This window comes from Anolis carolinensis, chromosome 3, assembly GCF_035594765.1.
Source record: "Anolis carolinensis isolate JA03-04 chromosome 3, rAnoCar3.1.pri, whole genome shotgun sequence".
In the NCBI taxonomy this organism is placed as follows: domain Eukaryota; kingdom Metazoa; phylum Chordata; class Lepidosauria; order Squamata; family Dactyloidae; genus Anolis; species Anolis carolinensis.
The window spans coordinates 857,895-876,357 of NC_085843.1; the positions used below are offsets into that span (position 1 = coordinate 857,895).

Consider the following 18,463-nt stretch of genomic DNA (forward strand, 5'->3'; position numbering starts at 1 on the left):
TCTTTTCCTTCCGCCCTGGCTCTCTCCCGGGACTCCATCCCCCAGAATCCCCGGTCCTTGGGCCACGGCAGCTGAGGCTTCTGGGAGTTGAAGTCCCAAAGGAAGGAAGGAGGGCGGGGCTCAGGGCAATTCCCAGCATACAGCAGAGCCTCATTTATCCAAGCTAAACGGGCCGGCAGAACGTTGGATAAGCGAATATCTTGGATAATAAGGAGGGATTAAGGAAAAAGCCTATTAACATCAAATTACATTATTAATATATTGCTGTATAATATTATTACTATTACAGTAGAGTCTCAGTTATCCAAGCTAAACGGGCCTAGAAAGTTTATATCCTATCTATCTATCTTATACAGTAGAGTCTCACTTATCCAACACTCGCTTATCCAACGTTCTGGATTATCCAACACATTTTTGTAGTCAATGTTTTCAATATATCGTGATATTTTGGTGCTCAATTCGTAAATACAGTAATTACTACATAGAATTACTGCGTATTGAACAACTTTTTCTGTCAAATTTGTTGTCTTAACATGATGTTTTGGTGCTTCATTTGTAAAATCATAACCTAATTTGATGTTTAATAGGCTTTTCCTTAATGCCTCCTTATTATCCAACATATTCGCTTATCCAACACTCTGCCAGCCCGTTTATGTTGGATAAGTGAGACTCTACTGTACTGTATTTACAAATTTACCACTAAAATATCACAATGAATTTAAAACACTGACTACAAAAACATTGATTACGAAAAGGCAGGCTGCGTGGATAATCCAGAACAATGAATAAGCGAATGTTGGATAAGTGAGAGTCTACTTTAATATGAAATAATTACTGGGATAGAATAATGCAGAACAATATAATCTCTAAAACCAGGACAGTAAATAAAGACCAACAGTCTGAAAGCAGGGAAATTGGAAATTCCACAAAGGAAACAATCAGGGCCAGCTAACACCTCCCAAGAAAGGTTTCTTCCAGAAAGGAAGCTGAGAAGGGAGTGAAGCTGTGTATTACCAAAGTCATTATTATTACTATCATTACTATTACTATTATTATTATTATTATTATTATTATTGTGTTGCGGTCAACCGTGAAAATGAATACAATCTGGCTCCAAGTATTCAAAAACACTAAAATCAGAATATATAAAAATTAATGTAGTATAATAAAACAGAACAATACAATCTCTAAAATCAGAACACTAAATATAGAACAACACTCTGAAAACAAGGGAATTCCAGACAGGAAACAATCAGGGCCAGCTAACACCTCCCAACAAAAAATTCACTCGAGGAGGAAACAGCCAGGCTTTAAAGCTGCAAGGCCATTACATCCTAATCATTTTTCCTAATTGCATCATTCATACTTGCCTCCAACAGACAAAAAAAACCAAAACAATCAGGAATATTGTATATTCACAAACTTTAGGAAATAATATCCCCTGATGGCGCAGCGTGTTAAAGCGCTGGGTTGCTGAACTTCTGGACCGAAAGGCCGCAGGTTTGAATTGGGGGAGCGGAGAGAGCCCCCACTGTTAGCCCCAGCTTCTGCCAACCCAGAAGTTCAAAAACATGCAAATGTGAGTGCATCAATAGGTACTGCTCCGGCGGGAAGGTAACGAGGTCATGAGTTCGAGGCCGGCCCGTGGCGGGGTGAGCACCCGTCAATTAAAAATAAACTATAGCCCCTGCTCGTTGCTGACCTAGCAATCCGAAAGATAGTTGCATCTATCAAGTAGGAAATAAGGTACCACTTATAAAAGTGGGGAGGCAAGATTAACTAATTTACGATGTTGGAATGAGGAAGTGCCGTCAGAGTGGATGATGAAGCAGCTGCTCCCCCCGTGGCCAGAATCGAACATCCCCTCAGGAGAAGGTTAAATGGCCTCTGCGTCTGTCTGTCTGTTGTCTCTGTCTCGGTTCTATGTGTTTATGGGCATTGAATGTTTGCCCTATATGTACATAATGTGATCCGCCTTCAGTCCCCTTCAGGGTGAGAAAGAAGGTCGGAATATAAATACTGTAAATACATAATAAATAATAAGTTAAAATCAATTTTTCTTTATTTTTATATTGAAAGTATTGTTTGTTTATTTATTTATTTATTTTGGTTGGTTGGATTCTGGTTAACTACAGGCTACTATATCTTGTGTTTCTGTCTATGTATTTTAACTATGGGTTGTTGTGGGTTTTCCGGGCTGTCTGGCCATGTTCCAGAGGCATTCTCTCCTGACGTTTCACCCACATCTGTGGCAGGCATCCTCAGAGGTTGTGAGGTATGGAGAAACTAAGCAAGGAAGGTTTATATATCTGTGGAAGGTCCAGGGTGAGAGAAGAACTCTTTGTCTGTTGGAGGCCAGTGTGAATGTTGTAATTAATCACCTTGATTAGCATTAAATGGCCTTCCAAGCTTCACATCCTGGCCTGGGGGAATCCTTTGTTCAGAGCACAATCAAAGCCCTGACAGGCCGTGCACAAAGAATCTGCGAAGCTCACCTCCTCCAAGGTGAACTAAACCACCTAAACTGGGCTCCACAAGCCAATGGAGACTCCACCACGGACATCAGAAGAGCAGCAAGGCCAAGAAGAAGACACGAGAGTCAAGGGAAAGATCCACCCAGAGGAAAGGTGTCCTTACCAGACATCAAGGGAACCACTGACCGCACAGGCAAACTGATGAAGAAGCACAACCTACAAACTATCTACAGACCCACAAAGAAAATCCAACAAATGCTACGGTCAGCGAAAGACAAGAGGGATCCTCGATCGACTCACTCAACCAGAGAAATCAGCCATAGCAGAGCACCTGATGAACCAACCTGGACACAGTATATTATTTGAGAACACAGAAATGCTGGACCACTCCAACAACTATCACGTCAGACTACACAGAGAAGCCATTGAAATCCACAAGCATGTGGACAACTTCAACAGAAAGGAGGAACAAAATCTGGCTACCAGTATTAAAAAAAAAACTCTAAAATCAAAACAGTAGATAAGGAGCAACACTCTGAAAATAGAGGAGTTCCAGACATGAATTAACCAGGGGCAGCTAATGACTCTGAACAAAGGATTACCCCCAGGCCAGGACACGAAGCTTAGAAGGCCATTTAATGCTAATCAAGGTGATTAATTGCAACATTCACACTGACCTCTAACAGACAAGAGTTCTTTTCCCCACCCAGGACCTTCCACAGATATATAAACCTTCCTTGCTTAGTTTCTCCATATGCCTCACAACCTCCGAGGATGCCTGCCATAGGGGCCGGGCTGTGGCGCAGGCTGGTGAGCAGCCTGCTGCAATAAATCACTCTGACCATGAGGTCATGAGTTCGAGGCCAGCACATGGCGGGGTGAGCACCCATCAATTAAAATATTTAAAAAATAGCCCATGCTCGTTGCTGACCTAGCAACCCGAAAGATAGTTGCATCTATCAAGTAGGAAATAAGGTACCACTTATAGAAGTGAGGAGGCAAATTTAACTAATTTACGACATTGGAATGAGGAAGTGCCGTCACAGTGGAGGATGAAGCAGAATCGAACATCCCCTCAGGAGAAGGTTAAATTGCCTCTGCGTCTGTCTCTGTCTCAGTTCTATGTGTATTTGGGCATTGAATGTTTGCCCTGTATGTACATAATGTGATCCGCCCTGAGTCCCCTTCGGGGTGAGAAAGAAGGGCGGAATATAAATACTGTAAATAAAATAAATAGATGTGGGCGAAACGTCAGGAGAGAATACTTCTGGAACATGGCCATACTGCCCGGAAAACACACAACAACCGTGTGATTCCGGCCATGAAAGCTATATTCGAGAGGGAGGGAGGGAGCCGTGGTTCTCAACCTTTCAAATGCCATGACTCCTAAATACAGTTCCTCGTGTTGTGGTGACCCACAACCATAAAATTATATCCGTTGGTACAGTAGAGTCTCGCTTACCCAACATAAACGGGCCGGCAGTGTTGGATAATAAGGAGGGATTAAGGGAAAGCGCATGAAACATCAAATTACGTTTTGCAACCAGAGAGCAATGTGAGCTCACTTGCAGGGAAGGCCGTGTTGTGTATCATGTTCAGCAGTTGGTGCTGGAAGGGGTCAACGCAAGTGGAGCTGCACATTCGTCAACGTCAACAAGAGTAGCCGTGCCTAATTGCTCTCCTGGCGATAAAGGCAATTAAAGCCTCAAGAAGCCCATCAAGGGCCATAAATCTCTCCCTCACTGCGGTCCGGATCAAAGGAGGAAAGAGAGGAGGCCGGGAGGGAGGTCACGGCTGAAGGTGGCTGGAGCCATAAATCTTGGAATACAAAACAGAAGTCCAGGGCAGGAGATTGTAATTATGGCGGAGAGAAAGCAGAAGGAAGGGGAGGAAAAAAGTGAACAAGAAGATTAGAACCACATTGGAACCTCTTGAATCAAGCACAGAGAGTTTAGGACAGACAGGGAAACGAGCAGACGAGAAGAGAGCAAGTTACACAACTCAATAGCAAACTCGGGCTGATAGAAAATACAGTTGAAGAATGCCAATAAAGTTGAATGCGGCAGCAGCTGAGACCAGAAGACAAAAAGATGAATTGATGGCTTTGAAAAAGTAAACAGAAAAGGTATACCTCACAACTTGCCATAGAGGTGGGAGAAATGTTGGGAGAGAATGCTTCTGGAGCATGGCCAGACTGCCCGGAAAACATACAACATCCCTGTGATTCCGGACATAACAGCCTTCAACAACGTAAATAGAAAACTTCTAGACAAAGTTGTGACCTTGAAGATAGATCGCGAAGAGTCAATTTGGACCTGAGATCATAGAATCATAGAATAGTAGTTGGAAGAGACCTCATGGGCCATCCAGTCCAATCCCATTCTGCCAAGAAGCAGGAAATCGCATTCAAAGCACCCCCGATGAGGCGGGGGGGGTTAAGGAACCCCAGGAAATACCATATATGGGCAGAGATGGCGACAGCTAGCGACCCGGGTGCATAAACTCACAGAAACATGTGACTTCTGGGAAATCATGTGTTTCTGAAGAAATGAAAGCTAAAGAAAAACAAACAGAGCATGCGTACGCAGGCGCTCTGAAAGATTTGTGAGCACGGCACAAAAAGGGTGCAGCCGGCCTGCTGGTCAGCACTGATTGGGCAGCGTCACAACTCTAAGCCAATGAATTTGCTTGTGGGCGGGCATAACCCGAACCCTGTAGTGTGTATAAATGTTCACTCAGCATGCCACTGGGCGGTTCCCCTGGAGAAGCACTTACTTTGTGCTAGGGGGACCCCTAGTGGCCATTAGCGAAATAAAACTGCTTTCTGGGAAATTCCTTCAGTTGTCCGTCTTCAAATTCCTCCACTGCGCCAACAAGAACCGTAGCACGAAGGTTCCGCTACATTTTCTGGTGACCCCGACGTGATTTTTTTTCCTATAAGACGGGCCAGGAGATTTGGAGACGGATCCCGTTGGCGGGACGGCCTCAACTCAGCGGTGGGGGCCTGAGGCAACTACCGTGAGACGAGAAGGGGCCCCTGAATACTACACGACCGGCTGCGGTGCTTGCCTCTGAATGCCAACGCCGACTGACGGTGAGAGCTGCAACATCAGCGAGGTTCCACAGAAACCGGCTAGGAGGAAAAGGATCCAGGGGAAAAAGCCCAGGGGCGAAGGTTGGTCCGACGTCTACAGAAATCTGGCAAGTATAGGGGTTTGCATGAGATATTAAGGGAACGCCAGCGCTGGGAGGGACAAAAAAAAGTTCCCAGGGAGGTAGAAAGGGGTTCTGTCTTGTGTTTCCTGACGCATGCCGTGAGTGGCCGGGTGCCCAGGCCAGGACAGTCCCCTCTATTAGGCAGGATGGGAGGGAAAAATTCAAAGAGCTCCACTCCCTTACAATGCATCTTAGATAATTTTGGCTCTTTTGCTAGCAGAGCCGTAGCAGGGAATCCAAGGGACCTAAGAGATTATAGACTGAGAAATTTGTGTCAGGGAGAATGGCCAGATTTTGGTTTAGGTTGGCAAGTAGAAGGAACGTGGGATCTGAAACTGATCCGAACAGTGGAAGAATATTGTGCTGTGAATCATCCGAACCAGTGGGTCTATATTGCTACGTGGGAACGGGTAGTTAGAGAAGATCCAGGTTGGGTTCGACAGTGCAGGAATGGCAAATGTATGGTGGTGAAGAAGGAGGGGAAAAAGAAGGAAGTTTTCCAATCCAATGAGGAGGACTACCCAGATTTACAGTTGAGTGTACAGGCTAGACAACAGGAATTATTGCCGCCACCCTTGCCACCGCCCCCCCCACCCCAGGGAACAGCCCCCACACTAGGAACGAGACCCCCACCCTACTCTTCGGAGTCAACCGAAGCGGCCAAGAAACACTATCCTAGCCTAGAAAAATATCAGGAGGAAACAAAGGAAAAGAAGAAGTCACAACGGATGCCCAGTGATGCTTCTCCGGCACAAACTCGGAGACATGGAGCTCCGGTGTGGTCTGGTGATTCACCGACCGGACCGGCCCTCCAGATGCCCTTGAGAACGGTGCCTGTGATAAACAACAGGAATGAGATAGTTCAAGCATACCAGGTAGTGCCTTTCAGTAGTAGTGACATTTTGAATTGGAAAAATAATACTCCACCTTATAGTGAAGAACCCCAAGCTATGGCTAGGCTATTGGAAGGGATTATGGCAACCCATAATCCCACCTGGCAAGATTGCAGACAATTGTTGAATATGTTGTTCACATCAGAGGAGAGAAGAGCAGTGTTGAATAATGGGGTAGCCATAGCCCAGGTTGGTGCCCCACAAGATGGTGATGCAGCCGAGTGGGGAGCACAGAGGTTTCCTGTGGAAATAGATCCCCAATGGGACACCGCAGAAGAAGGACATTTGCAGAGACTGAAAGGATTCCAGCGTATATTGGTAGAAGCGGTAAAGAGGGGCCCGCCGCGACCCGTCAACATTGTAAAAATTCAGGGAGTGGTACAGGAAAAATCTGAGTCACCAACAGCCTTTTTGGAAAGGCTGGAGGCAGCATATAGAAAGTATAGCCCGTATAATTTGGAGGATGAAAACGGTAGGAGGGCGATTCAACAGTCTTTTATCAGTCAAGCGGCTCCTGACATCCGGAGAAAGATTCAAAAGCAACCAGGATTTCTAGGAAAGACTATGAATGAATTGTTGGCACTCGCAGATCAAGTTTATATGGCGAGGGACCAGGTAGAAGAAGAGAAGAAGGACAGGAAGAAGAAGCAGGAATACCAAGCATTAGTTACCATGATGGAACAAAGTGCAAGTGGACAGAGAGGAAGAGGAGGATATGCCAGAGGGGGACAAGGAGGAAGAAGGGGCCCCCCTCGGAGGTTAGGTCGAGACCAATGTGCTAAATGTAAGAAGTTTGGACACTGGAAAGGTGAATGCCCAGAAGGAAGAGAAGGAAGTCAGGAAGGACCGAGAGAAAGAGGAAGGCCTGAGAGAGGAAGAAACCCAGGAAGGGGAAGAGGACGTGGGAACTACGTACCTTTTCCTGCAAGAGAGGTGATAGCTGCAGCAGCTGTGATGGAAGAAGAATGGGAAGATATGGATGGAGGAGAGGAATGAGGAAGCCAGGCTCTTGTTTTGTTGGACCCCGGGGAGCCGATGGTCACACTTGAAATCGGGGACCAACAATTGGACTTTTTAGTGGACACAGGTGCCGAAAAATCAGTAGTAAATACAAAAATTAGTCCACCAACTCGGGAAACTACGAAAGTAATAGGGGTGTCTGGGAAGACCCAGAAGTGCCCCTTCCTTAAGGAACGCACCTGCAATCTGGCCGGACATCAGGTCAAGCATAAGATGTTATATCTCCCAGACTGCCCAGTCCCTTTATTGGGAAGGGACATTTTATCAAAATTACAAGCACAACTCCAGTTCATGAAGAATGGACAAGTGGAGCTATCATTTCCCATGGAAGAGGAATGGAGACTGTTTCAAGTTAGGATTTTTACTGAAGAAATACAATGGCCATGGCATGAGACTCCTTTAGTGTGGGCAGAAGATAATCCTCCAGGATTAGCTAAATATGTTCCACCGGTGGTGGTGGAAGTGAAAAGAGGAATGGGGCCCATATGCAAGCCACAGTATCCCGTCAGTCGAGAGGCAGTGCAGGGGATCAGAAAGCATCTAGAGCGACTTCTGCAGCATGGGATATTGGTACCATGCAGTTCCCCATGGAACACGCCCCTGCTCCCAGTCAAGAAACCAGGAGGACAAGGAGAATATCGCCCAGTCCAAGATTTGCGGGCTGTAAATCAAGTCACCGTTCCCCTAACCCCGGTAGTGCCAAATCCATACATCATGATGAGTCTAGTACCAGCATTTGCCAAATGGTTTACTGTATTGGATTTAAAGGATGCATTCTTTTGCATTCGATTGGCCCCTGTATCCCAACCGATCTTTGCTTTCCAGTGGGAATCTCAGCAGTCAGGGCAAAGGACCCAGTATGTTTGGACACGCCTTCCTCAGGGGTTCCGGGACAGCCCGACCATTTTTGGTCAAGCCCTGGCCAAAGACTTACAGGATTTTGTAATACCTAAGGAAGAGGGAATTTGGCTTCAATATGCAGATGACCTGCTTATCGCTTGCCGGACACTAGGGGGCTGTAAAGAGCATACTTTGAGATTTCTCAAGACATTGGAAGAAAAGGGTTACAAAGTGTCAAAGAAAAAGGCCCAGTTGTGCTGTCCCACGGTGAAATATTTGGGGTTCCATCTGACCGAAGGAAAGAAGATGTTAGGAGCTGAAAGAAAGGAAGTTGTTTGTGCCATCCCCACTCCCAGCACCCGGCGACAGGTGCGGGAATTTTTGGGATCAGCAGGATATTGTAGACAGTGGATCCCCAACTACGCCGTGTTGGCTAAGCCACTGTACCAGGCTACGAGAGGTGGAAGAGAAGATCCATTTGAGTGGACAGAAGAATGTCAACAGGCATTTAAGGCATTAAAAGAAGCATTGATGTCATCTCCAGCATTAGGACTGCCCGATTTGGAAAAACCATTCACTCTGTTCGCTGCAGAGCGGGAAGGAACAGCGGTTGGAGTATTGACCCAACCACTAGGTTCATGGCAAAGGCCGATTGCCTACTTGTCAAAGCAATTGGACACAGTGGCTCGTGGATTGCCACCTTGCCTGAGGGCTGTGGCAGCATCAGTAGATTTAATCAAAGAAGCGAATAAATTGACCCTAGGACAGCCACTGACAGTTAAGGTGCCCCATAGCGTTAAGGCACTGTTAGACATTAAGGGACCGCGCTGGCTCACAAGTGAGAGGTTAATGAAATATGAGGGATTGTTGTGTGACAACCCACTGGTGACCCTGGAGACTTGCTCCACTCTGAATCCGGCCACCTTGCTCCCGACTCCAGGAGACACCACGATCCATCAGTGTGCCCAGGTGATGGATGAGGTATTCTCCAGTCGACCGGATTTGAAGGATGTGCCACTAACTAAGGTGGACGACACTCTGTTCACAGATGGAAGCTCCTTTATGGAAAATAATCAAAGACACTCAGGTTATGCGGTTGTTCGGTGGGGGGGAGAGACGCTGGAAGCAGAGTCACTGCCCCCGGGGACGTCTGCCCAGAAGGCCGAATTGATTGCCCTGACCCGAGCGTTGGAATTGTCAAGCGGAAAGCGGGTTAACGTCTACACAGACTCAAAATATGCCTTCACGACCCTCCACGCACATGGAGCACTGTACAAGGAGCGCGGGCTCCTCACGTCTGGAGGAAAGTGCGTGAAACATGCTGGAGAGATTGTGGATCTCCTGGAGGCGGTTTGGAAGCCAAGGCAGGTGGCTGTGATGCATTGTAAAGGGCACCAACGTGGAGACGATCCCGTAGTGCAAGGAAATAGGCAGGCTGATCTGGCAGCCAAAGAGGCAGCTAGGCTGCCCTATATTGAACATCAGGTAATGGCCCTACAGGTAGAATTAACTGAACATAACATTACATATACACCAGAGGAAGAAGAATGGGCCTTAAAGGAGAAGGGTCAGTGGTCAGGAGAACTCATAGTGATGCCAGACGCCCGTGTCTACGTCCCTAAGGACTTGGCATGGCACTTAGTCCAACACATGCACCAAAACACACATTTAGGAAAAATGGCATTGGCAAATCTGCTAGGACGACAGTTGTATATCGATGGATTACATAGCCTAACGGCAGCAGCAGCCCGAAGATGCTGGACATGTATCAAAAATAACCCCAGAGAAGGACCCCTCAAGCCACCAGGAGTCCAACATGTGGGTGGGGTACCCTTTGAAGCTTTAGTCACTGACTTTACAGAAATGCCCCCATACAAAGGATACAAATATTTACTGGTGTTCGTGGACACATACACAGGATGGGTGGAAGCTTACCCTACAAGAACTGAGAAGGCTGTAGAGGTGTCAAGAGCTCTAATGAAAGATGTTATTCCCAGATTTGGCATACCCTTAGAAATTGGATCAGATAATGGCCCCGCATATATTCAACAGGCTGTGCAAGGATTATGTAGAATTTTGGGCATAAAATGGAAGTTACATTGTGCATATAGACCCCAATCTTCTGGAAAAGTGGAAAGAATGAATAGGACATTAAAGGCTCAGCTTGGGAAACTTTGCCAAGAGACAGGATTGCCGTGGACGGTGGTTTTGCCCATGGCATTATTAGGAATCAGATGTACACCACACAAACGGACAGGACTCTCCCCTTTTGAAAGACTCTATGGACGACCCCCTTTGAACTTGAAGGGAGCCTTAGAGACAGGAGCTGAGCAGCACCTCATAGGAGAGAAACAGACATTGGCCCAGGTTCAGGCTTTGGGCAGACAAATGCAGCAGTTAGAAAAATACATTTCTGAATTGAACCCACCATTCCCTACCACACCTCTACATTGTTTTTCACCAGGTGACGAGGTTCTGGTCAAGGATTGGAAGATTGAGCCATTGGGACCCAAGTGGCGAGGACCCTATGTTGTGCTCCTGTCTACCCCCACTGCAGTGAAGGTGAAGGAGATTAAGCCGTGGATACATTACACCCGTGTAAAACTAGCACCTGAGGAGTGGCGGACGGAGCGAGTTCCTGGTGAGGACCTGAGACTCAGGATCATCCGGCAACTCCCTAAGGGGTCAACAAGGCCATGAAGCTGATCCCTTCGGGTGCAACGGAGCGTCGGTGGTCAAGTATGTCGCAGCATGGCCCAACAAAGGCGCTCTCCGGGAGATGGTGGCTAGACATTTTGAGAGGAAAAAGTGGGAGACAAGCTATGAGGAGGGGAGGAAAGCGCACTGTGTTTGGTATATTATTTGTGCTGAGTTTTATTCTCTCTTTTGGAAAAAGAGCACATGGGAATTGGATAAAAGAACATGCCAATTATATGTTTGAGCAGCACGGGAAAGAGGTAGCATTAATATATGAACACCCCCTCACCGTAGGAGATTTTTCATTTCTTCCCGATTTAATTGATGAACCACAGATTGTGTTGGAGGGATTGTCCAAGGCTCAGGAGGGTCCACCTACCGTGTTTTCTAGCATACCGCAAAGGATAAATAAAACTCGGTTTCGACGGTTTAGATACCATACCTCCACCAGGGGTTTGTGCTTCTGTTGTGGAGGATCGGGAATATGGAATTCTGAGTGGAAACACTGGGGAACTAGGCAGGCGTTCTTTTCCCGATTAGGCAATTATTCCCATTGTCGAGACCGGTTCTATCTACATGGACGATTTAATACATCTTATGTCTCACGATTAAATCTAACCGCAACCGAGTGGGCTAGCATGTATCCAGATTATCCCACATTTAGTGTGAATGATTCTATTGAGGGCCTAAAATCTTATATGAACATACTGCAACAATTAACCCAACTGAGCCTAGGTAAAAGCCTCTGTCCGTTATGGCAAATTAGGGATCCAAATCTATGGTTTTTCTTTGATAAATGGGCCACAAATTATCACCCCGGCAACTACCAGTGTGTCGGTGTGGGTTATTTGACATTCCCAGTTCAGGTCTTACACAAAGGGCATCAGCGCCTGAAACGGGACATTGTGCAAACAGGCCCTCTAGGACCAGAATGCTCGGATGAGGTCATTATCAACAAGGCCCTGTCAGGTTCAGAAGCCTCCCGTGTAGGAGGAGGCCTGATCACAGGCTTGTTGACACTGGGTGCTTACCCAGGGATTGTAGCTCAAGCAAACCGTAGAAGTGTTCTAGGCCTGACTTGCCGCCTTGAAAAGTCCATAAATGCCACTGGTAAAATTTTCCGGGAAATCCAGTCTGAAGTAGAAGAAATCAGCCAGATGGCCCTACAGCATAAGTTGGCCCTTGACTACCTACTGGCGGCCAGGGGGGGCTTATGCGCCATGGTTAGAGGACGTTGTGTAGTGAAATTTCATAACTTGAATAATACTATTGAAGATGACATCGAGTCATTACAAAAGTTAATTTACAATAATGTCCAGGAGATAGAAGGTTGGTCTCCCTTCTCCTGGGTGACTAGCTGGTTACCCTCAATAGAATGGTTGAAGAACATATTGTTGGTAGGGATTTTAGGATTGTTCATTGTTCTCATAGTTATGTGTTGCACTCCAATAATGATGCAAATGTGTACTAGGTGTGTCACACAATCTTTACCTGAAAAAAAGATAGCCATACTCCAAGCCAAGCGGGATTGGATGGAACCATAATGCTTTGCTTCAGCTTTTGTACATGCGCTTCGCAAAAAGAAAATGGGGGAGTGAGGCGGGGGGGGTTAAGGAACCCCAGGAAATACCATATATGGGCAGAGATGGCGACAGCTAGCGACCCGGGTGCATAAACTCACAGAAACATGTGACTTCTGGGAAATCATGTGTTTCTGAAGAAATGAAAGCTAAAGAAAAACAAACAGAGCATGCGTACGCAGGCGCTCTGAAAGATTTGTGAGCACGGCACAAAAAGGGTGCAGCCGGCCTGCTAGTCAGCACCGATTGGGCAGCGTCACAACTCTAAGCCAATGAATTTGCTTGTGGGCGGGCATAACCCGAACCCTGTAGTGTGTATAAATGTTCACTCAGCATGCCACTGGGCGGTTCCCCTGGAGAAGCACTTACTTTGTGCTAGGGGGACCCCTAGTGGCCATTAGCGAAATAAAACTGCTTTCTGGGAAATTCCTTCAGTTGTCCGTCTTCAAATTCCTCCACTGCGCCAACAAGAACCGTAGCACGAAGGTTCCGCTACACCGACAGATGGCCATCCAGCCTCTGCTTTAAAGCCTCCAAGGAAGGAGCCTCCACCACAGTCCGGGGGAGAGAGTTCCACTGCTGAACAGCCCTTCTCACAGTGAGGAAGTTCTTCCTGATGTTCAGGCGGAATCTCCTGTCAGAGCGCGCGGTTTGGATAAACACACATGCAGCGGAAGATCAACGAAGAATCACTGGCACCAATAAAGAGGCTTTCTACAAAAAGGTTTACTAACAAACGGAAAACTCTCAAGACGATATATACAGACAGAGTGCAGAAAGCAGAGAGCACAGAGGACAGAGAGCAGAGCAGATAACACAGGGAGCTATTTATAACCATCTCTTCTGTCTGATGCAATACACAGTTAACTCTTTACACACTTGCATAGTGGACAGCAGACAGTACATGATGCAATCTCCAGCTCACATTGCATCACTATAACTCAATTACATTTAAACAACTCTATATACAATCATTCCCACTTCAACATCTCCTTTCCTGTCGTTTGAAGCCCTTGTTCCCTTGCGTCCTAGTCTGCAGGGCAGCAGAAAACAAGCTTGCTCCCTCCTCCCTAGGACTTCCCATCACGTATTTGTACATGGCTATCATCATGTCTCCTCTCAGCCTTCTCTTCTGCAGGCTAAACATGCCCAGCTCTTTAAGCCGCTCCTCATAGGGCTTGTTCTCCAGACCCTTCATCATTTTAGTCGCCCTCCTCTGGACGCTTTCCAGCTTGTCAACATCTCCCTTCATCTGCGGTGCCCAGAATTGGACGCAGTGTGATTCCAGGTAACGTGGCCTGACCAAGGCAGAAGAGAAGAGGGGGGGGGGCAGGTCTTCCATTCCATTCCAGGCTCCTCTTGGTGCAGGACAACATCCCATTGGCCTTTTTAGCCTCCGCATGACATTCCTGGCTCGTGCTCCCCTTCCTTCCTCTACTATACAAAGTCCCAGAATACTTGTATCTATACAAACACAAGATAGTCTATGTACAAAGAAAATGTGTCCAAATGATATATATTGTTACAGTTCCCCGTACAAAGCTCAATTTGGCCGTACCCGACAAAATGAAAAGGAGCAACAGCTCTAACACAAAAGTTATTCAAGTCTGGTATTGGTTCCAATGTATATAGGCTTCAGGGATACATAGTCAATGAAAATATCTTCCAAACAGATGGTTGGTCATGTTGCTGTATACTGGAATGAAGAAAATAATGATGGAGCACCGCTCTCAAAAAAGTCTTTGAAAGTAAAGTCCAAATAAAGTCCTAAGTCTACAGGGGTCCTGGGTATTTTTGACCCTGTTTCAGGGAGAAAATCCCCTAATTCAGGAGTTGTTAAAACTCAGCAACAATGAATTTCTATATAGTGCCTAATTGCTTTCACTGAGTGACTCTGCTTGTGGTGACTTCAACTGCGAGGATGCCAAGATCCTTCTCACCTGTCCGGCTGTGGAGCCAGGCCTCGTCCCCCGTTCTGTCTCTTTGCATTTCCTTTTTTCTGCCTCAGTGGAGTCTCTTAGGACAGAGTCTTCAAATAAAGGAGAATCTGGAATGAGTTATAGCTGAATGGCTTAAAGCACATGCTCAAATCCCATCAGAAGAGATTGAGAGAGTGCACTGGGCATATTATTAATAATAAGGCTTTTAAGCAGAGGCTGGATGGCCATCTGTCGGGGGTGCTTTGAATGCGATTTCCTGCTTCTTGGCAGAATGGGGTTGGACTGGATGGCCCATGAGGTCTCTTCCAACTCTACTATTCTATGATTCAATAATAATGATAATAATGATAATAATAATAATAATAATGATAATAATAATAACTTTATTCTTATACCCTGCCTCCATCTCCCCGAAGGGCCTTGGGGAAGCTTACATGGGGCCAGGCCCAGGTAGTTACAGGAAGGAAGCAGAAAGAGGGATTTATAATATTAATTCGTGATTTATACTGTTATTTTAGTGTTTATCAAAAAACCGCAAAACAGCGAGTCAGCGAAAAGCGAACTGCGAAATAGTGAGGGAACACTGTATTGTAGTCAGATGTATCTGTATGAATTTTATATGTTGTACGCTGCTTTGAATCCCACCCGCGGGAGAAAAACGGGATTGAAATGAATGATGATGATGATGATGATGATGATGATGATACACCTGGGCTTTTCCAGCCACCCTAATTGTATATAGAGATACTATTTATTTATTTATTTATTTACAGCATTTATATTCCGCCCTTCTCACTCAGGGCGGATCACATTTTACACATATAGGCAAACATTCAATGCCTTTTAACATAGAACAAAGACAAGACAAACATAGGCTCCGAGCGGGCCTCGAACTCATGACCTCCTGGTTGCAGCTGGCTTGCTCTCCCGCCTGCGCCACAGCCCGGGCCCATTATATAAAGGCTTTGATTTGGAAAGTGGGAGGAAAATGCTCAAACAGCTGAGACTGGATACAGACGGAGAAGAAACAGACGGACAGGAGGCGGAACCAGGTCAGACCAAGGTCACGCCGACTGGACAAAACGCACCAAGAGACAGGCTGACCTCGGAGAGTATTTGCAATGGGAGATCCAAAGGACGGGAAGAAAAGAGAACTTTAAGGAATTTGAAGGACATGGATTTAGAGGGAATTAAAACTATGGAAAAACAATTTAAAAAGCAGAAAACTAGAGCGGAAAATAGAAGAATTGAAACGAGACCCAGGACAGAGACTTCAGAATGAACAGCTTTAGATCTGTGGAATAAAGAAAATTGATCAATAACAATAAGGCACAGATATCTATATCAAAATGCTACAAGAATGGCATCAATAGAAATAAACAATCCAAAAAAACAATTTTTCGTGCTTGTTCTTGTGTTAAAGTGATTCTAGTGTATCCATGTTCTCTTATAAGCTTAAATATATATGTTCTCATGCAAATTTAAATGTGTGTATTCATAAAACGGTATATCTGTATTGATAAGTATTTTCTTTACAGTCCCAACTGGGCACTATCTTATTATGGAGCACATGAAACATAACATACATCAATCCCAAATGGAAAACAACAAATAATCCTGGATACAATGTCCTTGTTTCGGAAGATCCTTCTTCAGGTTGTATATATTTACAATAAATCTTTAACGTCTTTTGATGTATGGTTATTGTCTTCTTAAACTCGTGGTCTTCGAATCTTCTCGTATTAGACTGCGGTATGTTGTGATGAATATACGGCTGTCTCTCTTAATCTTACTGACGCTTGTTCGGTCCTGGTATTCTAAACATAGACATAGGGCCAGGCTGTGGCGCAGCTGGTTAGTAGCCGGCTGCAATAAATCACTCTGACTAAGAGGTCATGAGTTCGAGGCCAGCCCGTCGGAGTGTTTGAAAGAGGAAAAGAAGGTTCAGTAGGAATAAATTATAATGGTAAGAGAAGAAATGATAGAGGAAATTTTCCAAATATGGAGAATGGACATGGAAATTGAGAGGGAAGACATACAAAGGGAAATAAGTGTAATATCACAAAAGAAAAATACAATATATTAAGGGAAGCAAGAAGGAAAATGTTACAAAATGGTACAGAACTCCTGCACAACTTTCATGTTTTTTTTGCCAGGGATGAAGGACAGGTGTTGACGTGGTTGTGAACAAAGAGGGGTCTTTAAGCACATGACATGCGAATGCAATCGAGTGCAAGAATACTCAAGAATGATTAAAGGAGAAATCAATAGAATATTAAGTCTACAAATAGTAATATTTAATATTTAATAGTTAATAGAAGTGTACTACATGCAAGGATGACAGGTGTGGAGAACATACAAAAAGAAAAAAACGGTTGACAAATTAATATTGTGTGCACAAATTGTTTTAGTGAGAGGTTGGAAAGATAAAACAAAATGGACTCTGACGAATTGGTATAAGTATATAGTTAATATGTTAAATGTGGAAATAACAAATTGCAAATGGAACAATATAGATAAAACAGAAAAGGTTGCAGTTAACAAGTGGGTATGGGAACCAGTTAGGAACTATTTAAAGAATGTGCTGAGATGTGGGGTGGAAAAATTAAGATAGAGATTGATATAACTTCTGTAGTTTGCTGTACAAGGAGGGGAGAGTGGGAGTGGGATAAAATGATAAAACAATTAAAAAATTAAAAAAGGTTCTACAGGGCTGAGTAATCTGTAAGTAGGAGTTACAGGTGTAAGCAAGTAAGGGAGGAGGCATGCAAGAAATAGATTGCAGCTGGGTGGGACTGGGTATAAGGAGCTCGCCTGGAGAATGATCTTCGAGAGAAACAGTATTTGTCCTACTTTGTGTTGGGAATCACCCTGGACTACTCAAGGCTAAATGTAGTCAGATAAGATGATAGAGTTAGATTTTGCTTCTCTCTTCTCCTTTGTTCTTCTAGCTAACAAGAAGCATCTTGCTGTCTCTCCTGGCAAGATGTAACTATTTAGATGTCTGTTATTTTTCCTTTCTTATTTTCTCCTTAGAAACCAGTCTAGAGTAGACTAGACAGCTCCCAAGCCTTTCTATCTACAATGGAGTTCTTTTTACCAATAAATGTTTTTTGAACTTTTACTGAGACTCTGCACTCCATTGCAATCCTAAATGGCCAAAGGCTTCTCTTGCTCGCCCCGTGTAAGTAACTGCTGCATTTGAAAGCTTTGCTTTTGCTACTCTGCTGCCTTTTGGTGGAATCTCCCCCAGAGAGGGTTGAATTGAGTCTAACCGCTCAGAGATGACCACAACACCAGGCACACTCACTGCAACAGCACCAGCACCAGCAGCGTGGTGGGGGAGGTGAAGGGGACCCTCCTGCTTCTGCTCCCTGGCTCAAGGCTTGAGGAGGCCTTGGGGCTGCTCGGCCAGGCCTTGAGCAAGGGTGTTGGTAATCTGCGAGTGGTTATGTGATCGAGGTGACCACCCTCCCCCCCCAGGACTTTGTAAAAGATAGTTCAAAAATCAAGACTTTATGTTCTATATTCCATATATTTATAGTAGAAGGTGATTGAGACTTTTTACTGGAGTTTACTGTGACTCTCTGCACAAAAGGTGTTTGACCTTTTAGCCTGAGGCAAGAGATAACAACTTCATGAATTGTAAAATCATGCTGCTAAAACTCCACTTTTATGAATTTCCATGCTGGGTTCTCCAGATGTTATGAACTTCGTTCTTATCAAATATTTTCAATTGTTTATATCATTCATGATTCCCCTTTATGCAATGTAACTCACTTTTATGAATTCTCCCTTATTTC

At 45.1% G+C, this 18,463-nt stretch overlaps 1 protein-coding gene across 1 annotated transcript; it reads left to right on the top strand.

Moving 5' to 3' along the window:
• Positions 1–4,904: 4,904 nt before the first annotated feature.
• On the top strand, positions 4,905–13,149 carry LOC134297963 (uncharacterized). Its single transcript, XM_062977026.1, has 2 exons — positions 4,905–5,649; positions 10,908–13,149. Exon 2 carries the CDS (start codon positions 11,140–11,142, stop codon positions 12,682–12,684), a length of 1,545 nt encoding a protein of 514 aa, XP_062833096.1. The 5' UTR covers positions 4,905–5,649; positions 10,908–11,139; the 3' UTR covers positions 12,685–13,149.
• The last annotated feature ends 5,314 nt before the right edge of the window (positions 13,150–18,463 follow it).

What these genes read in the sequence shown, in the direction of transcription:
- LOC134297963 (XM_062977026.1), top strand. Translation starts at nt 11,140, where the DNA reads ATGAAGCTGATCCCTTCGGGTGCAACGGAGCGTCGGTGGTCAAGTATG.